The sequence below is a fragment of the Cnephaeus nilssonii genome (genome assembly GCF_951640355.1).
Source record: "Cnephaeus nilssonii genome assembly, chromosome: 9".
Classification (NCBI taxonomy): domain Eukaryota; kingdom Metazoa; phylum Chordata; class Mammalia; order Chiroptera; family Vespertilionidae; genus Cnephaeus; species Cnephaeus nilssonii.
Genome location: NC_137080.1, coordinates 15,007,822 through 15,033,525, shown reverse-complemented (window position 1 = coordinate 15,033,525; position 25,704 = coordinate 15,007,822). Strand labels below are relative to the sequence as shown.

Below are 25,704 nucleotides of genomic sequence, written 5' to 3'. Positions count from 1 at the left end.
ATAGAGGAGAATCTTTGCCAGAAACCCTCGCTGTCCCCTGGCTTGTACAAGTATCCTCCAATCTCTGCCTCCATCAGGACTTAGACATCTTCTTTCTGTGTGTTTCTATCCCTGTTTCTCTTTTCTTTTTTCTTTTTAAGGACATCAGTCAGATTGGGTTAATGGTCCATGCTTCTCCAGTATGACTTTGACTTACCTAAACTTATCACATCCACAACAATCCTATTTCCAGATAAGGTCGTGTTCTGGGGTACTAGGGTTAGAACCTCAACATATCTTTTGACAGGACACAATTCAAGCCATAATACTATTTGTCAAACTTCTAAATCACATAAGTATCCAATTATATCTATTTCAAAAATACTCTTCCAACTCTCTAATCATTTATCTTATGCTGACATTGGAACTATTCTTCACAACAATCATCTTGAGAAAACAAAATTCAGGTTAAAATCAATTAGCAGTAACAACAACTTAGTATATGGCATGATTCTAACTTCTGTGTGTTTAATAGTCTAGCATTGAGAAACTATCATGAAACTGGAATAATTTTTAGAGCAATTTTGCTTTTTCAGTTATGGTAAACAAAATAATTTTCCAAAAATGAATTTGTTCTCTAGTTTGTTTTTTCAATTTTTTTAATTTCTGCATTTTGTTTTTCCTTCAGAGCCACAAGTAAAAAAGGAAACAAAACCAGGTAACATTTTTTATTGTTTAATTGATAGAGTTGCTATTGTCTTCATTTTAGAACTACAAGAGGCTTATCACCTACCAGTAGAGATTTACACATTCTCCCTGATCCTCATTTTTTCTGCTCCATTGATCAATATGGTTTTATAGCACTGGATTAGTTGAGAATGGGGATATCCCATTGGCAAAAATATAAAATATAAGGCTTTAAATGGATTTCAGCAGAGACTCCAGTTTTTAGAAGGTATTTTTTGGGGGTGTTCTTCAAAACTAAGTATGATAATGTTTAATTTGTGGGCTTTTTCTGATAACACACCACACTCATAAAATTACAAAGTGGTAGACAACTGAGATTTAAAGGGAAAGAGCACAAGAGTTATTATTATATAAATATTATTACATATATTATTATTATTAAATACCTCCTACGAGTCAAGGAATAGCATATAATTTTTATATTTATCGTATAACTGTGAGAGACATGAAACATGACAATCACCGCTCATATTTATCATCTGTGGAAACAATTCAATTAGACCAAGTTCAGAAATTGTTATTCTTCCCAGATTTTCAAGTTAATAAATGTTGGAGTTAGGATTCTGCCCATGCCTGATTTACTCAAAATCACAGAAAGAGATTGTCTCAGACTGACAATCATTTTATTAGAAGTAACGTTGACCTAAAATCAGGGTGACCTTTCCAAGTTTACCTTGCTATTTAGTGTTATGTCCTAGCTCTGGTACCAACTAGCTATTTACCTGAGGCACGTTGCAAAAACCCTCAGGCTCTATGGAAGTGATTTTTTCATTATAAAAAAATTACACAGCAGGATTCTTTAATATCAACAAATTCAAGAATCTAAGTCTCTCTCTCTCATATGTACACAATACTATTATTACGCATTTAATTCTTACCAGCTCTTAACCTAGCAACTCATTATAAGCTTGAATCTAGTTGCTCTTATAAACAACATATATTTAATGTAACAAGGCTCATAGATGCCTAGCTATTGTTTTCTGATTTATTTTTCTGACTATATTTATTATGCAGATGAATATGTATTATCAGATAGAAATATTTTGCATATTCCCCCTCCCTCCCTTTTTTAAAACCAGAAGCCTAAAGCCATTTAAAACTTCTAGTTAGGCCTAATACCATTTAAAATTTTTATTTATTATTGTTAAATAATGTAGTTTTGCATTTAATATTATTTATTTTTATAAATAAAAGTTTTTTAGCTTTATCTGAAAAATCTTAAATACACAGTGTATATATGAATTTTATCTATAATACTCCTATAGAATCTTTTATAAGACATTTTTAAAACATGTTTACTAATATATATTTTCACATTACTTCACTTTACCATTGTACTCTATTCCAACCATTGCTTAAACTCTCTGTTTTAGTATTGATGCTTTATTATGGCCTGATCTTTGGGTATTACGGATGCTTAAGTGTAAATAATAATTCTTGGTATATGGTTTTTTTAAAGCTAAAATCTTTAAGGTTTTCATGTAAACTAGAATGAAAATTTAGGAAGAGTTTTTCTCCCTGGGCACAGTTGTTTAAGTCACAGAGAAAATTCACTTTATGTTGGTTTATAAAGCTAAACACCTGAAAATATTTTCTTTTAATTATTTTTAGAACAAGACATAGTGAAACCAGAAAAGACTGTTTCTCATGGTAAACCAGGTATTTTGCAGGTGGTATTTGCAGTATCGAATTGTTTTCATTCTAGCAGAATGAAGAGCTCAGAGTCAATTCTAAAGTGATTAGGTAGGATCCATGTTTCAGGCCATCCAGATTCTGGAACATTCCATTTTAGTCATCATCACAATGTGTTTTGTACTGAAGACTTGACCAGTCCCAGTTAATCTTTCTTATCATCAGAGAATTAGCTAAGCACCAACACACCATAGCCAGCACTCAGGTGAATGGGCTTTAGACATTATATTATCTTTTATTTCTTCTGTTTGGGGAAAGGCATCCCTTAGGAAATGTTTGCAATTCAGATTGGCTTTTTCAAACGTGATCATCTCAGACTCCAAAATAAGAAAAGGAAATCGACATTTCTCCCTGCTTCCTTTCCTCCTTTCTTCCTTACTCCATCTTCGTCTCCCTTCCTTTCTTTTTATTCCTGGTCTCACATTTTGGACAAAGTAGATCCAAAGTGTTCTGCTCAGAAAGATAAATATAGAAGTTACCAAGATGAGTTTATTAATTAGTTCTTGCTTAAGAAGAGAAACTTTGTTTTAATTTAAGCTAATTAAATAATAATTTCATCTTGAGGCAGCCCTAAGCCTGTTATTCTGTAGAATTTTTTGCTGCATTCCATGCTAAAATATTTACCAAATGTTATGAATATGGTTTGTCCAGAAACTTTTAAAAGTTAAAAACATACTTTCTCTAAACATATCTTAGGAAACCTTTTGCTTACATTTTTCAAATTTTACTTTAAAGCATCTATTTACAATGGGTTTGAGTTAGAATGCTTTTATTTGCTTACGTTTATAAAAATATGAGACATCAACAACAGAACCCATAGGAATAAAGAAAGCAGGATTGGAGTGTGGGAAGGAGAGAATAGCTTTGTATATCAACATAAGCAAAACCTTAGAAACAATTTTTAAAGAATAATGAAAATCTGTTATTTTCTTCGCTGTTTCTGATGTCAGTCATTTTGAGGTGTTATTACAGAGAGAATGGGAGATTTTAGGCTTTGAGTGAGCAAGTGCATTATCCTCTAACTCGCCCCTTTTATTTCAGTAACAACAATAATACTCTTTAAATTCTATTTCCCAATAAAGCTTTCCCTTTTGGATATTTGACCAGCTGATTGACCCCCATGTTAAATACTTGAAAAGTTTAATTTTATATAAGATCATTGTAATAATCACTCTACTTTGACCCAAATATTTAACTATGTTGATGAAAACAGAGAGAACAGAAGACATCCTATAAATATACCACTTTTGTCCGGTCCCAGCTCTACACCATAAAAAAACTTGAGTTCCCAAGCTAATCCTGGATTCCTAGGGAGGCCTCTTGCCTGACAAAGATTAAAAAATTGCTTATTTCCATTCCAAATCAATAATGAAAAGGGGATACATGTTTTATAAAACAATACGTTTTTATAGACAAATACAGTGAAGTACAGTAAAGACAAGGAATAAGGAGTGTGTGGGCAGGTTGAGGGGTGATTGAAATAGGAAAACTTATGGCAAAATAGATGCTAAGGACATCTGCAGATGGACAAGTTTTCTTTGTGCTTTCATCCAACTTAAATAAAAGACATCACTTTCTATTTTGTTAAGGAAACAGCTATGTTTTTCTCAGTATTGGTGTTATTTCAAAGAGAATACAAAATATCAAGGTTGAAGTATGTCATTATTTGTACTGACACATTTAAAATTTTTCCCATCACAGAAGAAAAAGGTGTCAAGCAGGTAAAAGCCACCACGATAGAAAAAACAGGTAAATAGGTATTTTATATTTTTCTTCTATATCAGTTTTTTGTTATATGAGTATACACACACACACACACACATCTTCACTGACGTTTGTATGCTTTTAGTGCCATAAATTCTAAGATTCTAAATTCTTGTAAATAACTAAAGTTATCTTACCTTATAATAGACAAATATGCAAATTGACCGCACCTTCACTACGCCCAAGCCACGCCCACCAACCAAGCCACACCCACTAACCACGCCCACCAGGAAACCGTTGCAGGGACGTTGGGGTGTGGCGGAGCCCAAGGCCGGGAAAGCCTCGGGGTGGAGGCTTTCCCGGCCTTGGGTACCAGCAGGGAGCCTGCATGGTTCGCAGGCAACGACCAGGGGGTCGGCTCCTACAATCCCTAGCAGGGACGCTGGGTGCAGCCGAGCCCAAGGCCGGGAAAGCCTGGGGCGGAGGCTTTCCCGGCCTTGGGCACCAGCGAGGAGCCTGCACCATCGCAGGAAACCACTGGGGGTCGGCTCCTGCGATCGGTAGCAGGGATGCTGGGTGCGCCGAGCCCAAGGCCACCGCCCGGGGCCAAGCCCCCACCCTGAAAAAGGCAGAAGGCGGTGGCCACAGCCGAGGCCTGGGTCCCTGGTGCCCACAGAAAACTGGTGCAGGCAGCCAGGTGAATGAAGGTCTATTGCACGAATCTTCGTGCAAACGGGCTACTAGTACTCAATAAAAATTAACACTGGAAAACTGGAATAACATAATTTTATTTTTTTAAATGTTATTGACCTAAGTTTACATATAATTATTGCAGAAATCCATGTAATGCATTGATTATTGTGTATTAGTAAGTGTTTAATCTTATCTTCAAACCACATTTTCTCAAAATATAAAGACACAAAAAATTGTCTGTTATTTATGCACTATATAGAATAATTTCCTCTCATTAGAACTCCACAGAAAGCTACATTGTTGTATAACTTTTAAAATCTGCCCTAAACAATGATAAGCAGAATATGTAATATTAAAGGAAAGACTGTCCATCCTTTTATCTTTCATGTGAGAAAAATAAAGTGCACACACTCTTGCAGTTCTAGAAGTCTTTTCTGTAAGGATGAACAAACTGTGTCTTCAGTCCTACTGATAACTTGAAACATGGAATCTCCTCCATTTGATTCCAAAAACAGAAATCCTACACATCAATAGAGTCCCATCTCTTATTAAAAACAATTCCAAAGGAAAAAGTCTGTGAAGTAATTTCTTTCAACTGAGATAATTATGATAATAAAGATTTAAATACAGTCTCTCAGTGAAAATATAATAGAACTGAGGAAAGAACTACTAAGAGAAATTACAGGCTATTATCACATGAAAAAAAATGCATAAGGCCACTTCATATTCCTCTTATGACAATTGTACTCTATTCAGATCATTGCCTAAGCTCATAATTTCAGTTAATGTGCCCCTAGTTTTCACCAAAAGGTGTTAATATTGCCTCCTGAATATCTTATTTAGTTATTGGTATATGGTATTTGGGGATTAAAAAGAAAGTAGCCCAAAGTATTTGTGTTCCAAATGCATGGATTGTTTTAAATTTTACATACATTTTGTGTGTCTTAGTTTTTTATTAGCAGGGTGAATAGATTAAGAAGAAAATCTAAAAACTATAATGCTAAAGAATTATTTTTCCATGGTTTATACTCATCCATATGGCATTTATTTTTCTCCATTCTCCACAGTCAAGCCTAAATCAGCAAGTAAGAGATGAAAAGAATAAAACCTGAAAAGTATTGCTTGATTATTTCAAGTTTAACCATGTGCTTTTTAAAAAAAATATTTTTAACATTGCCCCAGACTAAAACACCTGTATAGGTGACAAATTAATGTAATTGTTATGGCTTTGATTTAACATCCTTCTCTTTCACTACTAATTAATAGTTAACTATATTATTCAGAAGAAATATCTGGAAATTGTATTGATATTATTAATATTAAAATAGTGAGTCCATATCGGCTATAAAATAACACTAAGAAGTTAGGATAGATGAGCACCTTTCAAACATACAAAATAAATAACAAAAAATAGGAAATGCTATATAATTGTTAGTATTATGAACCACATACAGTTTTAATTTGTTTGTTTTAAGAAGCATTCATTAAATCGTAGGTATTCATTGGTATTTAGAAATTCGTAAGATTATAAACATTATGTGATATATTAAAATCATGGAATTTTCTCATGAGTGTGGACTTCAATGATCAATAATTTTATTGTTCAGGAGTGATACAGAGGTTAATACAGTTGTAGGAGTTTAAAAGCTGACTATTGGACTCAGGAAGGCGTGAACATTTACCTATTATTACAAAAATCATGAATAAGTCCAAGATTGTATCAAATTGTGATGATGGTTCTTGAATTATATATATTTGTGAAACAGAAGCTTAGGTGAAGGCATAAGTTAGTCAAATATTATCTAGCTCCTGTATGAAAATGGATCAACAAGGTCCAAAGATGAATTTGGTAAAGCCCGTTAGGAGGCTGTATAAATTGTTCAGGAGATATGCTACAAACATATGGAGCCTAAATATTCCCATCCTAGAACCTCTTACATTTTGAAAGAACATTTTATAGTATTGTTACTATAATTTATTACATTATTGTGTTGTTATTAGTATGACAGTCTTGAATATTAACTTCTTAATTTTCTTTTATTTTGCATGCTTATTTAATATTAATATTTCTGCAAACTAAGCTCATTGAAGATCATTCTGCCAATCCCTAATTTACATATATCCAATTTAGTCTTATGACAATGTCGGTCCCACACCTCCCCACTTCCTTCACTGTTGGTGAATCCATGTCGGGGATAAATAGCAGTACTTTTAGAGAGTCTCCAAACGCAGGAGTGAGATAAGCAAAGAATGGGTAAATATCAATAATATATCATGAAGACTAATCCTGGAGCTGATTAGAAAGAAAGAATTAAAAAGAATTAATGTTTGGCAATGGTCTCTATTTCTGAATATTATGTTTTATTCAAAATACCTTACCCTACTTGGCTTCATTTGGAATTCTACTTTTGATGTAAGAGAGAGACCTCTTTTTTTCTTTTATTCGAATATTTTTCAGAGGACAAAGAGGGATATATCAGTTACACATTTTGATTCAGTTTGTCATGCCCTAGACTTACTTTACATTTATCTGTGAGACCTCTAACTGGACCTGTGAAGAGAGTATGTGTGGTCCAGGAAAATACAAATATAAATGTGGTACTTTCTGGAATAGGGCAGGTGTAGGTCAACTTTTCTACAAGAAACATCTGTCCAGCACCAAATTGCTTCTGACCCAGAGAGAAGGGAACTAGAAGAAGTCAGAGAGGTAAAAAGGGAGTTTGTAATATGCCAAGAGCAAATGTTATCTACTTTAAAATATCCCCAAGGAACGCCTCAACCTTCAGCAAAGAAAGAAAAATCCTCTTGCTCCCCTCTTTGTCATAGTCTATCTTCTTCTTTTTATACCACCTGGCCCCAAGAGGCTAGTATCTTTGCAACTGTCTTTCAGGATGCCCTGAGAATGAACCTGACCTTGTTTTTAATGTGTTTCTATGGCAATATGCTTTCTGTGTTCCAAGTTACATGCAAATGACTTTGGGGGCATGCTTCCCATGTCAATGATAGCCTGCAAATATATAAATAATAAAAGCTTGCTACACAAACAATCCACTGATTATCAGTTAATTTTTATTTCTTTCTCTCTAGAAAAAGCTGAACATCAAGAAAAAGAATCTCCACATATAAAAACAGGTGTTTTTGTCTTTTGGTTTACATTGTCTTAATTCATTACTTTTATTACTACTTGTCTAGTTTTGTGAATTTATCTTTGGTGTAAAATTTCTTAAAGTAACATTTTTTTTAGTAAAGTGGTATATTCAATGTAATTTATATAGATTTTTCATTGCTCTCTAAAAAAGTTGTATCAATTGTATTGCCTAATGTCAATGAATTAGTTGGCCTAATTTTAAAAGCTTCAAGTTCTTCACAATCATGAACAAATGTTGGCTACTTTTTAATGAATAAATAGATCTTGAGTTATAAGACTGAATAATTAAAGCTTTTGATTAATAACTTCAGAAGACAAGCTATATTGGAGAAAGAGGTCAAGCTTTGCATTTTTCACCTACCTCTTATTTAGTCTTCCTACAATTTTATAAAGTCAGCATCTTTATTTAAAAACTAGATTGGGAGAGTTTAGTTTATATTAATTAATATGTATTCTGTAAAGGCAATGATAAAAGATGCACTTTATGCCATTCAGAAACAGGAATTCAGATTACAATGAGCATTCATCTTGTATCAAACCAAAGATGAGGTTTTACAAAAATAAAAAAGAGACCATGGCCCTAGCTGGTTTGGCTCAGTGGATAGAGCATTGGCCTGCAGACTGAAGGGTCCTGGGTTCGATTCAAGTCAAGGGCACATGCCCAGGTTGTGGGCTTGATCCCCAGTGGGGGGGGGCGTGCAGGAGGCAGCTGATTTCTCCCTCTTTCTCTCTCTTTTCTCTGAAATCAATAAAAATATACTTTTAAAAAAAAGAAGAGACCATGAAGAATCTATATTTTGAAGCTTTACAACTTCTTGTTTGGGGAATTCACTGGGAATATGACTTACAAATTATTAAAAATGCATTACTTATTGCTCATTTTAATTATAAGTTTAGCCTTTGCCTATTTTAACTTGAACAAACAGAAATAGGAAACAAAACTGGCTGAAAATTATTTTACAGGTAGAAAATTATCACTAATTTTCTTTTCTTTTTACTTTTTAGACAAACCCAAACCAACTTTAAGTAAGTGTACCATTTTAGAATTGTAAGAACTTGCTATTATTTTGAATGTGTAATTTATTTGAGTTGTACATGCAGTCAAAAAGTACATAATGGCCATGGCTATTATGATATTAACAATATAAATGATTTTGATTGAGAAATAATATTGTATGTATTGTATTTATTAACCCTTGAACATGTATTTATTGAGCACTTATTAGATGTATTATACCATACAAGGATATATAAAGAGTGCCTAAAAAGATTTTTGTTTTATACTGAGAGGAGTTAGAAACAGGATTAGGCATATAGAGTAAGGGGTGAAAGGGAGGAGGAAATATGGACGTGACAGTTGGAGCCAGCTAAAACTGTTACAGGATTCCAGGCCGGACAAATAGGGAAACTGAGACAGGAAAGTTAAAACAAGGCCAAACAGTGTGGGCAATCTGCAGCCAGCTTGTAACTAACAAACCATTATCTTCCCCAGGCACGGACACCCAGGCAAATACCTCCCTAGTGAGAGAATGCAGGAAGGGAAGGGGGAATGGGGAAAGGAAATAGGGCCATTTTACTAAGCAGAGAAGCCCGCAGTCTCCGGGCTAAGCAAGGTAAAGTTGCCAGGTGCCTCTCATGAATTCTGGGAAGGACACAACAAAGTAAAAAAAGGGACCTTGAGAATGAATCTGCACCCAAATAATCAGCAGAGGAATTTTGAAGCCTTTAAACAGGAGGGTGTATAACGTCTCAGACCTCCCACCCAACCTGCTCTTCAGATTAGCTGAGAGCTCGTCTGTGCTTCAAAAACCAAATGTATAGGTTTGCTTGCTTTGCTTTTGCTTTTTTTCTTCAATAAAGATACATGCTTTAATAAATTGGCTTTTCACAACACAGTCAAGGTCTCTCGTATAAATTCATTTATATGAGAAGACAAGAATTGAGGTTGGGAACAGCCCTCTCCCATTGGTTCAGGGGGCTGTCCTGTCGGGTAACACCTCTCTGGTATTGTTGAGAGGTGCCTATAATAATACCTGTGCAGGAAAAAAAGTGGTTACATCTCTTTTTTATGTACTTTCAGTTGTTTGTTAGGATGTATTGAGGAAACACAGTATGGAGTTCCCTCTACTAGTCACCACTGGGTTAAGAAAAATGCAGAACTCATTATCTGTCTTCAATTATCTAATTTTAACACATTAGCTTTTATTTTCTTATTTTTTTCAAAATTGAAAGGTGAGTTGTTTTTAATATTTCAGAATTACTGTTTTATTTTGGTTTCAAACAATAAAAATGCAACAATTTATGAAATCTTTAAAATGTTTGAATGTCATGCAATGTTATAAAAATGAAATGTTTATTTAATACTGTGAAATTGTGACCCAGACTTTTCCCTGGGGTAAAAACATGTGCATTTCAATCAAGAGTGTATCTAGAAGTTGTATCTAAAGTTTTTAAATGACAAGGACTAACAATAACTTTAATGTTATTAGATATTCTTAAAAATACAGCTACAATTTCCTTCTGAATAGATTCTATGCCAATGTAAAACATTAAATGTTGCCTTTGAGTTGGAGAAAATCTCTAGTCTACTTAGTTTGGGTTATTGCTACTAATGTGAAGAGTATAATAATAATTAAAGGTTGAAAGTCAAAACTAGAATGCTAATATGAAATATAATAATTTGCTAATACTGTTTTATTTATTAAACTATTCTCTATCTTCATTATTATAAAATATTTTAATCATTTCTTCTTGAATTTTAAAAATAGATTCAAAAAAGATTGATAATAAATGTATCAGGTTTACAGAAAGTGTTATCACTTCAGCTGATTTGTGAGGAAAGATATTTTGAAAAATCTGACATAATACTTTTTAAATATTAGTCTATAAATTTTCATAAGAAACAAAATGAAAGACTGATTCTGCAATATCATAGGGTAAGGAAAACTAACATTTTATATTCTGTCTCACTACTTCAATTGTAGTCACCATAAGCTGATTTTATTTCTGTGATATTTTCCAACTTCATCCCACAATTCCACCCATTGCACTTTGTAAATATTATACATGAAGTTGCTTTATAAATATATTCAATGAATGTATGCTTGCATGGATATATGAAAATCAAGTTAAAAGTTTATGTAATGTAGAGATTTATAATTTGTAATTATTTATAATTAAGTCATTTAAACCAAAGGCCCAGTGCACAAAATTCGTGCAGAGAATGGGGTGTCCCTAAGCCTGGCCTGCGCCCTCTCACAATCCCGGAACGCTTGGGTAGGGTCCCTAGGCCTGGCTGGCGATCAGGGCCTATTGGGGGCTTTCCTTCCCCTGGCTGCCAGCAGCTGTTCCTGCCGCTGTCACGGCTTGCCATCTGTGCGGTGCTGCCCCCCATCTTCCCCACCACCGGTTGCCTCCCTCTGCAGGCAACAGGTATTGGGCGTGATCGCTGGCCAGCCCTGCACACCCGCCACAGTGTCGCTAGCTGGTGGCCTGAGCCTCCCTTGGTGGGGCGATCGATCACGGGGCCCCCAGATAGATCGCCCTGCAGAGGGAGGCCCCACCCACCCGCTGCAGTGCCGCTGGCCAGGTAGCCTCTTTGGAGCAATCGTGGAGCGATGGCGGGGCCCCCTGACCAATCGCATCACATCTGCTTTGGCTGGCCTGGCGCCAGTGCGTGTCATAGAGTGGTCGTTTGGAAGATCATCCAGACGGTCATTCTGCTGTTTGGTCATTCGGTCAATTTGCATATTACGCTTTTATTATTATAGATTAATTCTACCATATGTGAAGAGACTCTTTAAGATTGTTCATAAAATGGTTCTATTTCCAAAATAGATTTCTAGTTACAGTTTCTAGAAATATTAGCTATTAGTTTGTTTCTTTACCATTTTGAGTATATGCCTCTATTGCCATTACTATTAGAATTCAATCAGTAATATCTGCAATTGATGGTAAATTGGTACTTAAATTAAAAAAACTATTCTTTCTTTTTCTTTTTCTTCTCTTTTTCCCTATTGTATTTTTCTTTTCTAAAGAGGAAACATCAGAAGTCAGAGAAGCAGGTAAATATTTACTTTTCCATGGGAGGTAATTACAGATCTGTAGAAACAGTATGTAAATTTGAGTCTCTATCTAACTGTAACATTTGGGAAAATTCCTTAACTGCCAGATTCCCAGTTTCCTCATCTATAGAATAGGCATAATGGCTTCCCCAAAGGCTTGTTGTAAGTATTAAATGAAATAACATATGTAACATTTCCATTGCATACTTGGTTGCCACTCATTAAGTATTGGTTTCCATCTCACTCCTGTCTGATTGAACAAGTATTCTCATTCATAGTAAAACATAGATCTCTATCTAATGTGTGTGTTGGGATGGGGTGGCAGGTGGGGTCTTATTTTTCACTGGTTCTCTGTTGCTGGGTTGTAGAATGTGTACTTGAAATGGCAGCAAATTTCTAGACATATAACTTAGACATAAAATTATTAATAATTTAGACATATAATTATCAGTAATATTAAGGGGTAAAATTAGAATAAGAGAGCAAAACAAATTTGTAGAAAGATATAGGAGCACAATTTGCATATTGGAACTTTTCCCAAAATGTGAATATCTTTTAAGATAATCAGCAAGAAGAATGAGAAGAAAGGAATTACTTAAAAAAATAAAAAACACATAGCCATATCCTTTCCTATTATAAGTTCATTTAAACCTTAGTACAGGACCAATTACCATGCCCAGTTTAAAGGTGATGCAAGTGTGATGAAAAGAAGACTAATGTCTCAGAGTGTTTACATAGTAGACTCAGGAATTGGTTCTAAGTCAGTATGATGCCAAAGACTTAACAGTTAAGCCTACTCAATCATATTTTATTCTCCTATTACACTGTGACAATAAAAGGGGGAGCTTTGTACCAATCAGAGCAGCCTAAAGATAAAATGGATCTCACATTGTTCCCAAGGAGGTGGTCCATTAAAGCTATGATTCAAGGGCTGAGCAAGGGATTCAGACATTGGATGGATACTCCTTTCTGACTACACTCTTTGAGTGCATCATTTCTAAGACCTTTATATTATGAATACACACGGTAGAAAAGAATTGTTACATTAGAGAGCACAAGCCCAACTATTTGAGAGTGTGGCCACTTTTCTATTCATTCCTTCATTCAACAGATAGTTTTTATATCTCAATAATGTTTGATTCCTTTCTAAGTTCCCTTCTTTTTAGCCAAACCTAGTATTTTTAAGGAAAAAAAATGTTAGCTTTACAGAAGTATTTTCCTGCATTATTTTATTTATTTTGCTATTTATGTATGAGGTGTGTTGCTGTAATAGCACTGAAAACATAGGATCCAAGTGAAATGTTTTTAAAAACACTTTCTCTTGGCATTACCTTAATTTTTATAAATTTGTAATTCTTAGAAACTTCAGAATTACATCTATATTAGAAACTCTACAAGACTTGCCCAGCCAGGGTGGCTCAGTGGGTGAGCGTCGACCTGTGAACCAGGAGGTCAAGATTTAATTCCTGGTCAGGGCACATGCCCAGATTGCAGCTGGATCCCCAGTTGGGGCGTGCAGGAGGCAGCCGATCAATGTGTCTCTCTCATCATTGATGTTTCTATCTCTCAAGCCCTCTCCCTCCCTCTCTGAAATCAATAAAATTATATTTTTTAAAAGAAACTCTACAAGTCTCAAAGTAAATTCTATAACGCAGATTCCTTTAAAAATGAATATTTCTAAGCCCAGTATTTTAAATTAGACTAATGTTGGTAGAATACAGGTGTTACCAATCCTCTTCTTTTTCAAGAATTTAGAATGTCTGCTATAGTATTTGAGACAATCATCTCACTTTATATATTTGTCCTACATACATGCAGTTTAATGGAAAACCATATTACTTTGAAGAATTATGATCTCTCATTGAAACTAATAAGTAGATAGTTATGGAAAATTAAACTGATTTTGCATATTGTTTTTAAGATTTGATTTTATAGTTCAATTGGTAGTTATTTGTCTTTATTCACCTTTGAAAGGAAAATAATTTTCAATGATATATTTTTATGAAATTTGGAAACTTAAAAGCAAATATTTAGATTAATTATATCATCCAAAGTAATTTTCTCAAGTCAGGTATAATTATAGTTGAGCCAAAACATTTAATTTAAAAAAGATTCTGCTGATTTTAGAGGAGTGTTTAAAAAGCATAAACATGTTGTGACACCTACAATGATAGCTTTTTTTAATTTCTCACATAAAAGCAATTAAGAGATTCACAGATCTTTGTTCTCAGGCAATAGAGTTATATTTCTTCATTAACAATAAGGAGAAAGTAAAAAGATATTAGAAACTTTCACATAGTTCATAGATATATAATTTCTTTGCATTAACTTGTTTCCTTTTTGTTTGTTTTTTTAGCAGAAAAACCTGCAAGAGTATCAAGTAAGTACCACTTCTATTGATGAAAAATTCTCTTTGGTACACCGCATGAATTTCAAACTGAAATTCATAACATATTTATATTCTTAATGTATTTCAAATTTGAGTCATTTTATATTGAAGCCTCTGACAAGAATTTGTTAACTTTTAATCTTACTTATGCCAAAACTTAAAAACACACACAAAACTACATCATTTGAAATGACAGCTTGTAACAGAAATACTTTATCATGTACTTGAGTCTGAAGATTAATGACCTGCATTCAAATATATAAATGTTCTCAGTGGTTGAAGTAGAAAGAAAGAAAATAATCTTGTTTCTGTTTTAAACCTTTCATCATTAAAAATTTGCTATACAGCATGGAAGGTCAAGTAATTATGGTTTAGTTTTGTTGTTTCCTAATCTTCATGAACTTAAGTATAATTGTATATCTGCGAATAACATAGGAATGGATCTAATCTTGTATAGCATAAACATACAAAGCTTCAAAAACACTCTCTAAAATATTAAGATACAGATAGGGCTCTTAATGTTTAGGATACAACTGAACATTTTTCTATAAGTTCCCAAAACTTCAGGAAATAATCATTTTTATTTCCATGTATCCAGATTAAGAAAAACAAATCATTTTAAGTCAGTATTGTTTAATGCAATATCATGTAAGCCAACTAAAATTTTCTAGACACATTAAAAGTAAAAAATATAAATAAGTTTAATCATGTTATTTAACTCTATACATACAAATACTAAGTCCACATGTATCTATACAGACATGTATTAAATTGTGTGTGTATTTTGTATTTACAGAACATTTCAGTTTCTACTGGTCACATTTCAATTCCCCAAAGCTACATATATCACTAAAAATGTTTTTTCTGCAAAAAATAAAAATCCATATGAACTTGCTTTAGGAATTTTAAAAAAGGATAATAATTAAAAGGATACAAACTTGTCTCACTAATGCAAGGGCAAAACTTAGAGTTGATCCTCAGTAAAGCCCTCTGAAACTATCCTCCACCACACCTTTCCCCTATCGCCAAATTAGTCGGGGGCAGACTTCATGAAGGAAGTAATTCTAGAATTTGTACCTTGAACTATGGTTAGGGTTGTTTACTGGAAAAAGATAAATTTAGCACAGACCTCATTGTTATTTTTCTGAACCCTCTTTTCAACATTCTATACATGTATAATTTGGGGGGTTAGACTTCTTATTTATTTTTTTGGTCATTTATTTGTCTCTTACTAAAGGAAGTTTACGAAATAGCTCCTGCTTTGAAGCCATTGATCCCTTCTACCCACATTCTCTAGCGAGACTCTAGTGCCTGCATTTCTTGTGGGGGTTTTTTTGGAAGGACTAGGTCCTCTACCAACAATAGGTCATTTGGATCAGGAAGGGGGAGTATTGATATGCGGAAATGACTGGTGTAATTATTAGTCTTTGGATACCAGCGCTGTGTCCTCATTCATTTCAGCATTGTGTCCTCATTCATTTATGGGTGATGTTAAGTTGCTCTGACATTGCCCTCAAGACAGTTGTGTCTTATCCTCAGAGTGACAGGACACTCAGGAAGGATTGCACATGTTTAATGAACACCATTGCTTCACTGTGTGCAATATTCCCAAGGTGGACGGTCTCTGCATACTTTATTATTCCCTGGGGTACAGAATTCTGTGGATATTGCTCAGTGTACCAGTTAATTTTCTTTAAAATTCATGATTATTTTAAATCCTAGCATGCATAGATGACTTTCATAACTAATAGCTAAAATAATCTGGCTGTCAACTGCTGTTTTGAACTACTGTGGATCCTTAGGACTTCTTGGAAAAGAGAAAACACGTAAACTCTTAGAATGTAAAATCTCATATTATTTACACATAACCCAGCAAATTAGTTGAGAAAATAATTTGGAGTTGTTGGTATTTCTGCAAAGACAAAGTGATGCAGGGAATTAAAGAAAGAGGAATGACGGAGAATACAAACTTCATGCTGTTACCGTTTTGTCCGTGCATCAGAGCTCCAGATGTTTACCTATGAGTATTTCTTGAAACTCTGCACAAATCCGAATAGGCTGCTAATGGAAATAAATATAGAGCAACTTCTGGTACATACACATGCATTATTTAGGAAGTTTTTATTTAGTTTTCATGTTTGCTAAGAATATTCAGAGCAGACTGGGCATTACACAGAACATTTTATCTTAAAAATAAAATAATAATAGAATTAACAGTCTATGCCATCAATGTGTATTCTTTAAAATGTTCCTTCTCTCCACATTACAATTTCTTTTTATTTTTTCCCATTATTTTACCTAACATTATCCTCCCATGTTAAGAAGAAGCATTGCTGCTTCAAAAATCATGTTTTTCTTGACTCCAGTCCTTCTTGCCTCCCCTAATCCTTGATCCTCAATCATGTACCTTAAGCTATTACTCTGAGAAATCCTCCTCCTTTTTTTTGCCTACAAAATCTTCAGATCACTTTCACATGTAAAATTTTTCGGACCCTTTTTGCTTCCTGAAGCTATTGTGCTGTTGCTCTGCTTTCACCTACAATCACAACTCTGAAACAAGTCTCCCACCAGCCTTCACCTCTTCAGGCTTCAACTTTATGCAACCTGAACATTATGCCCTGACACTTTCCTCCAATAGGGCACTTCAAACTCAACCCAGACCTCTGAAGCACAAAACATAATTACCTTTTCTCACTTCTCCTCCGTTTGCAATCACTAGGATGTGCTAAACATTGCTTGTCTCCCACACTTTTTGAATTGTTTTCCTCTCTTGATTCCCATAATGTAGGACATTTTTTTTGTTGTTGTTGTTGTTTTCAGTACTAGGATTCTGCTACTTTTTTCCCAGAGGCTGAGTCCTTCCATTCTCAGCTCTCTTTCCTACCCTTCTGCACTTCCTCAGTGGGCTCATCCAAACTTGCTAACTATCCCTTTATGGATAAGACCTCAAATTGTTCTGAAGCCTACCTTCTCAATAATATCTCTCATCCTTCCTTTTCATTTCTATTGATAAAGTTTTCCAGTATTTCAAACTGATTATACCATTTATATAATAAATGTTCAATATTTATTCTTGGTGAATTTAGAATACATTTTACATTTCTTACCTGAGGGTCTACAGCAGTGGTTCTCAACCTGTGGGTCATGACCTCTAATTAAATGAACTTTCAAAGTCTATCTCCAATGGTATAAATTCCAGAAACACTTATTTGATCTCCATAGGAGGAAGTGACTATTCCACCCTTGAAAACATCTCTCATTTACTAGTATTTTGTCAATTGTCACATACTACCTTGAAGTCCATAGAATCTTATATCTGTTTGAGTATATGCCCATTTTCTCCCCTTGACTGCCAATTACTTCCAGGTAGCATTATGTTTCATTTTGGTTCTTTCAGGGCACATAGCAAAGTGCTTTGCATGTAGAGATAGAAGAGTTTAGTTAAAATCACAAAAGTCTAGAAATTGAGGAAAATTCGCTTCCTATCTCCTAGCACTTTTTAAAATGTGTTGCTTGAAAGAAAATTATTTTAACCTCATTGTTTTCTAAAAAAAAAAATGGAGATTATTCTACCTGCTTTATAGGTCTATTGTGAGGCTTAAGTGGAAACATATGTAAAATACCCAAAAGAGTACATGGCCCAGAAAGAGAGCTCATTGTAATTATTATAGCTGAAAAGTAACTGTTTCTTATATGAGCAAATTACAGGAAAACTTCAGGGTAATTTTCACTTTGACTGTACAACTAGAATTTGGGATAGAGAAGAAGCTAAGGTTTTTATTCTCCACATTTATTTCCCCAGGTGTAACAAATAGATCCAGAGGATAGGTGTCTTAGTTTTAAGTGTGCTATAATCTACAAAATAGTGTACATTTCTTGTGTACAAGGACCATGCATCATTTTAATTTTGTAAACATCTTCCATAGACATTACCAGATTTTTATTTCACAGTTAAAATATTATTGGACTTATCTAACAACTCTCACATCATTCTTTAAATATAGGTACCAGTTACTTCAAAATATCCTAAAACCATTTATACTGTACCTTTATTTATATCTACTGATTGGACAGTTTAAGCCCCTGGGCATTTAATCCAGTGTTTGGGTGAGTTAAGTCTACATTTAAGTCTTTTAGAAAACTAATCAGGTTAAAACTCTACTAATTTGCTATGAAGAAAAAGGCTAGTAATTATGTTTCTACTTCCCATTTTTTCTTTTACATAAAAACATTTCTTCCAAAAGGTCACCTTTCTTTCCCATTTGAGACAATTTGCATAATGACCTATTTGACCTCTTTTCTATTTATTTGTGAACTGCTGGTATGCAAAACATGAGTAAATAATACAAAATTGACCTTCTTTCAGCTCATTACAAGTGCTAAAAGTTGATATGGAAATTTAAAGATCATTTAATTATATGGCGTTAGAATTATCTGTGCCAAAATTATTTCCACATTATTCTACTATGTACTTTTAAGGAGAGTACACAAAAACCAAGCAATATAGATAATGCATCTTAAGATTCATTCTTTATATATTTAGGCTTTAGTTCAACATCTAATGTCTTTTAATTGCCTTTACAATTATCAAATATCAGTTTGTTAGTAAAATATATGGATGGATATTTTCCTCTTGATCTACATTGTGTATGAGAATCCATTTACCTCAAATCCTCTAGATTCCGAAAGTGACTGTGATTTTGAACGACAATTTAGGAGTCAGAGGAGGGGGGACCCATTTGGGAGGGTCACTGCAGGCCCTCCTTGCTTTGGCCAGCCTTTGCTGCTGCTGCCCATATCCTGGCATCATGGCATTCGTTTCTCCCCATGTTCTCCAAGTTGGAGAAGTGGCCTTATTTCTCTAGAGGCTCTTGATTGTAGAGACACTAGATGCTGAGTTTATAAGTTAAGAGATCCTGTGACTCTTAAAACCCATTAAATACAATACTTTCTCTTTGGGAAAGCTGGAAAATAAACTTTTTTGTTGGTTTGTTTACTCCCTAGAAGATTCTGAAGATGTTCCAGCTTCAAAGAAAGCTGAAGGTGAGTTTATTATCTTAAGTTCACTTATGAGTTTTTTCTCAAGACCATAATATTTCAACTGCCTATTTTATTTAACAATTTTGGCCTAGCCCTTAACTTTTCCTAAGCAATGTTTATATGGTGGATGTGTTTTTTCAAAAACATTTTTTCTATTAATTGTATGAGTGTGTGTGTGTGTGTGTATCTTTATGTATTGAAGTTACTAGTTGGACACTGATTTATTTACAAGTAATTATTAGATGCAAGAGCAATATGTCAAAAATTATCATATAACCAAGGATTAAGGAGCTGTTATCAAGGAAAAGCACATAAATGTTGAAATCTTAGCTTAACATATTTTTATTAAGAAAAATTAAGATAACTTGCCTATACTAGCAGCAATGGCATACAGGAAAAAGTGAAGGAAGGAGAGAAGGAAGGAAGGAAGGAAGGAAGGAAGGAAGGAAGGAAGGAAGGAAGGAAGGAAGGAAGGAAGGAAGGAAGGAAGGAGGGAGGGAGGCCTCAAACCTCAGAAAAATCTGGTACGAGATGCATGATCCTGAGGGAGTCTTCTGAGGACTAAAGTTCATCTTTATTGCAAGGGTTTCAAGTAATTTGATGCATTTTTTTCCCTGAAGGGTTTCCTGGCTTCTTAATTTGGCTTGTATAGAACAGATATTTTCTCTTCTACTTCTTTAAACTTGCCTGTGGACAATAAGAGTTTGCCTAAGAGTTGTTCTTCCCATGAAAATGTAAGTTCTGTGGCAGTGCCCAGAATTAACAGTGTAGAAAATAACGCCTTGAGAAAAATCACAGAGAATTAGATACCTGAGTATTTTGAAATCTGATTTTTACTTGTCTTAAGATATATTTTTGAGTACTGAATTTTTAGATTTTTTAAACAAATTAATTATTAAGAACAACCCAATATGTTTTTGACTTCTAAACCATTGCTTCTCAAACTATTTTATATATGAAACACTTGACAATCTTATCAAAATCAAATAAGTCTGGGTTGGTGCCTAAGAACTACATTTATATCCATTTCCCAAATAATGGTGCAAGTACTGGTACACGGATCACACCTTGAAAAGGAAGGTTCTTGAACTCATTTAGAATTTGATAAAATCTAAAACCTAACTTTTGATGAAACACACACATTCACACATATACTCACACCTTAACATTTTAACATTTTAAGGGTTTTACAGGAACCCCACCTCCAAAGCCCATCTATGGAGACCAGTTAAGAACTTCTAACGTGGAGAAAGGGGTTCAAATGAATGGCTTCAAATTATCCATCACTAGGAAAACACGTGATGCATGTCACAACAGCAAAAGAAGTCCTTGTGTCAGATAAGAAAAGGATAGGACCCAGAATACAGGCCTGCTGCTATTATTTCACAGCGAGGATGATCACTGAAAACTTATGGCCTTCTCAAATTTAGAATTATTTTCACTGAAATTGTCATCTTATAGCCAGATTCTACCCTGGCCGTGTTATTTTAACACTGAGCATCAATGTTTTCTTTTAAGAATGTAATGTATGTCTGCTAGCCCTCACCCACCAAAATCCAACACATCAGGAGGTTTACTATTTGTATTTTTGTTGTTGTTGTTGTTGTTGTTAATCCTCACCCAAGGACATTTTTTTTCATTGATTTTTAGAGAAAGTGGAAGGGAGGGGGAAAGACACACAGAGAGAGAAACATAGATATGAGAGAGACACATCAATTGGTTGCTTCCGACGGACCAGGGGCAGGGGAGTGAGCCTGCAAAGGAGGTATGTGCTCTTGACTAGAACAGAACCTGCGACCCTGTAGTCTGCAGGCCAACGCTCTATCCACTGAGCCAAACTGGCTAGGGCAGGAAGTTTTCTACTTGAACAATTTCTTGTGGCATGCTACATTATTTTCCTTCATCAGCTCCTCTTCTATCGCTGGCTATTACCTATTAAGTTTTATAGTGAAAGATTGAACAGAATCTGAAAAAGAACCTAGAGTGTATTGTGAGGAGGACAAGTAATTCCAGTTCCTTTCATATCATGTACCTGTTTAGACATTTTCAGAACCCTACTTATTTGTTGTATAACAGCTGTGAACGTAAAAGTGATTTATGTTCTTATTTTTTGTATCCACTAGAAGAAGCTGAAGATGTGTCTTCCACAAAGAAGCAAAAAAGTAAGTTTATAATTAGATTAAAACTGTTATGTGGATCTATAGTAAAGATGGTACATATAAATTAAAACTAAATTCTCTGAAGACCAGTGTGAGAATAAAAAGGTTTTTAGTACATGAAGAATAACATTAGAGTGGATCATTTATACTTCAAAGAGTAGCTCATTACTTTTTGTGTCAGGCAAGATGCACGGATTTGGAGGAATTACAAAATAATGACTAAAGTGGCATTAGTCGCCAACCCTTCTCCACAGCTCTGATCCTGAGCACTTCGGCTGAATCTGTGCTTAGATATGTTACTGTCTGCTTTATAAAAAAAGACAGCTGAAGTGATAAGCTGAACATTTTTATATCAAAAAAATGTAGGTATAAGTCATTGATGGAAAGTTTTTTTTATTTTTCTAGGTACATGATAGGCTCTTAATATTCAATTTTGGAGATCGTTGATTTTAGAATGCAATCAATATTCATATGCAGTTACAAAATTCAATGCCCATGATCCTCATTATTCCTCTACTTCCAAATTAGACATTTTTCTTCAGTTGGTAAAGCAATACCATCTGAATAGCAATTTTGGATTCATATAGTATTAAAATTGTTGCTGAGCAGAATAAAAGAAGCAATTTTTAAAATAGGTATAACTGGAATTTGTTCTACATAATGTTTTTAAAGTAAAGAATAGACATTTATCTGAGGAAATGATGTCAATGTTCTCTGGGTCTACAATGCTTTTTAAATGTATTTCTGCAGGAAATTATAAAAATGCCCTCTGCATTAGCAAATGCCTCCTACTCTGTGTTAGTATGTGATTCATTGAACAAATATTAAATGCCTACTGTGTCCCAAACTCTGTTTAGCTATTAGAGATGCTCATTATAAGCCCTCAAATGATCAGGACATGAGAAATACAAGAAAACAAGCAATCCTAATAATATGTTTAGATATTGTTGCAAAATCCATAAAGTCAATCTGGGCATGTTTCTGATTTATTTAGCAACACTTTCCTAATTGTTTATCTACTAGTAACAATTTGTGGCTATATCACATAAACACTTAAAATCTCTTATTTCATAAATAAATTTCAAAACATAATTTAATAAGATAGGTGGATGGTATCAATGTCAATTTCCTGCTTGGGATATTGCACTACAATTTTTCAAAGATGTTACCATTGGGGGAAACCAGGTGAAGAGTACATGGGATCCCTCTGCATTATTTTTATTTTTTATTTCAAAATAAAATATTTAATGAAAAATAAATAAATAAACAATTCAATATTTTAGTAAAATGATATTACATATTTTAATTCAATTGGCAGACTTACTATAGCCAAACAATATTTTCTATTTTCAACTTACTATGAAGTAGTCCTATAGTCTGATACTCATGCAACTTACATAAGCTCTAAAATTTGCAACTACAGTGATGTTTTTTTCTTTTTTTAAATATATTTTTATTTATTTCAGAGAGGAAGGGAGAGGGAGAGAGAGCTAGAAACATCAATAATGAGCGAATCATCAATAGGCTGCCTCCCGCAAGTCTCACACTGGGAATCAAGCCTGCAACCCGGGCATGTGCCCTAACCAGGAATCTAACCGTGACCTCCTGGTCATAGATTGATGCTCAACCACTGAGCAACACTGGCCAAGCTATAGTGATATTTTCATTAATGGCCTATTCAACACTGATTAAATAAACATGTTAGAATAGAACCTACCTCTGATAAGGTTCATCTGTAAGGTAGACTGTCTTTGATGGACTCTTCTACTTTTAGCAATGGTACTCGTATTCCTCCTTAACACAGGCCTAGCTGTCATGCCATCCCTCTCAGAAACCTGTCTCTCTCCCAAGCTGCAACAACCTTGGGGGAGGGGATGAGGTATGATACTGCATCTGTTTGGTACTAGAACAAAATGAGAAATAATTCTGCATGAGATGAAGTGGAAAGAAACAGATTTTTTTTTTCCTTCCAAGATTTCACCAAACTCTTTTCATTATTGAAAACCCAGGATTGAAGCCAGTTGACACCAATCCCTGAATAATAATCTCTTGAATAATCTCTTGCTGCTTCCCTCAGGTTTTTTTTTTTTCAACCCAGGCTTTTCTTTATTCTCTACTTGCTTTATTTGGCCAGCTTCCTTGTATTCCCCATACTACTAGCTTGCATTGTCATTCTCTTCCCTGGCCATCTGCAAAAAAGTCTGTCATTGTGTGACAGCCTGCAAATGGACAGGATGGAAAACACTGGGGAGTCCGTAGGTGTGCATGACTGTGAAGAGAGGCGAACCTCGCCATCTCTGAACAAGCTGCTGCCTGGGAGCCCCAGCCTCCTGGGCCAGAGCTCAGGCTTGTATCTGCACTGCCTCACCCGGCTTTCACTCCTTTCCTGGGTTGCTTTCTGCTCTGACAACAGAGCTGCTACCTGGAGGCATTGCCTAATGAGTACAGGCAAGTGGAATATCTAACATGAGGAGCCACAAGGCTCTCTGTGGTATTATTAAAACACTTTTTGAAAGGCGGTTACTTTGCATACTGATAAGCTCGTGTTTTGAAACCTACATAACAATCTTTCTGAATGCTGTACACATCAGTAGAGGTCTATGAAGTAAGCACTTAGACGTTTATGCTAGACCATTTTTATTATCCATTCAGTAAGGGCTTATTATGTGCCAGGAAGTATTTCAAGTGCTTCATGTATATTACTTATTCACTTCCACATATTTTTTTTGGGAGGTTTTTGTTGCTGTCTCAATTCGACACATGAGGAATCCAAGACACCAAGTTTTGGTAACTTGCCAGTCATGGTCAAGGCTACCTGGCTACACAACCCATGTCCACACACATTGTGGTACAGTGCCTTGTTGTGCTCACCTTCGCTCTGTTTGTTTTAACTAATTATCATGCTCTGTTCGTCAGGCCCCATCAGTTTCTTCCAGTGTGTGTACCTGAATGGTTACAATGGCTATGGATTTCAGTTTCCGGTCACTCCTGCCCAGCGCCCTGCAGAGAGCTCGGCGCCCCCGGGTTCTCCGGCACAGAAGCCACAAGGACAGTAGGCCCCATGCGCGGCCAGTGCAAGTGCTTTAAGACTGAGAATAGCAATTTCCATTTGTCCACACTGGCACAGGCGACTGAAATAAAGGAATTTCGGGGAATTTCTTTGAAACTATTTTACTGTTCTGCCTGGTGTAGAAAAATAAATGGGTGAAAGGATTGCATAATCAGCACACATGTTGAAATCTGGCACTCAAAAATCGGCCATTCGTGTTTCTTGTTGGCCTGGGTGCTTATATGTTTCTACTTCCATCACCCAGGGTTGTTCACAAATTAATGTAAGGTTTACTTAATAATGGTCTTTTAAATGTAATTGACACCATTAAAAAATGAAATTTCTGACTTCAGTTAGGCAGGTATTTTTACATGAAAACACAGACAATGCTTTAAGTTTAAGGAGTACAGGAACTTATATAAAAGCTACTCCTTTGCATCATGGGTATCTAAACTCAATTTACCAAGAAGTTGATGTGTAATAGTTTCTCTGTATTTATGTCTGTTTCTATTTTAGTTGTAACTATGCTCTAAGACCGGGTTACAGTTGCACCAAAGAGTACTATCAGTTTCTTGTGACGCTCTTTTCGAGCTCAGAATATCTCTGAAGTTTAGACACGACAAGAAGGAATATAGATGTTTGATAAATCTTTATCTCTAAGATTGTAATTAGGACATTCTTTATCTTGAATTGTATTTAGGACATTCACTCTAGTGGAAATACAGGCAGGTCTGGTGAATGATTTGTGTAAAATACAAGCAAATGAGATGTAGAATTTTCAGATTTCTCCAGACTGTGCTCTAATGAAAAATATCACCTGGGTGAAATTTTACATCAATCACTACATTTGGATGACAGATGCAAAAGTCTTTTCATTGCACTTGAATAGGATCCTTCTGTGGAGTTAAATAGCTTTCCTTTCTCCAGAAGGAAAACTATGAATGTCATCAAAGTTGAAGGAATACATTTTAAACATAAGTGCCTCATGAGATGTCTTACTTGCTTTTTAGGGGATTGGTTATCAGTGCCAATGAAATGAA

General features: G+C 34.8%; 1 protein-coding gene across 1 annotated transcript in view; it reads left to right on the top strand.

The window, feature by feature from the left end:
• The window catches only part of TRDN (triadin), a gene marked incomplete at both ends in the record, with an annotated part of 228,008 nt that extends 203,337 nt beyond the window's left edge, over nt 1-24,671 (top strand). Inside the window, 11 exons of the mRNA XM_079781157.1 lie at nt 668-697; nt 2,338-2,385; nt 4,120-4,167; nt 5,883-5,900; nt 7,903-7,947; nt 8,969-8,989; nt 12,001-12,027; nt 14,384-14,407; nt 19,421-19,459; nt 21,580-21,618; nt 24,532-24,671. Of these exons, the coding sequence (XP_079637283.1) occupies nt 668-697; nt 2,338-2,385; nt 4,120-4,167; nt 5,883-5,900; nt 7,903-7,947; nt 8,969-8,989; nt 12,001-12,027; nt 14,384-14,407; nt 19,421-19,459; nt 21,580-21,618; nt 24,532-24,671 (479 nt within the window). The remainder of the gene's footprint in view (nt 1-667; nt 698-2,337; nt 2,386-4,119; nt 4,168-5,882; nt 5,901-7,902; nt 7,948-8,968; nt 8,990-12,000; nt 12,028-14,383; nt 14,408-19,420; nt 19,460-21,579; nt 21,619-24,531) is intronic.
• Between the last annotated feature and the right edge of the window lie 1,033 nt (nt 24,672-25,704).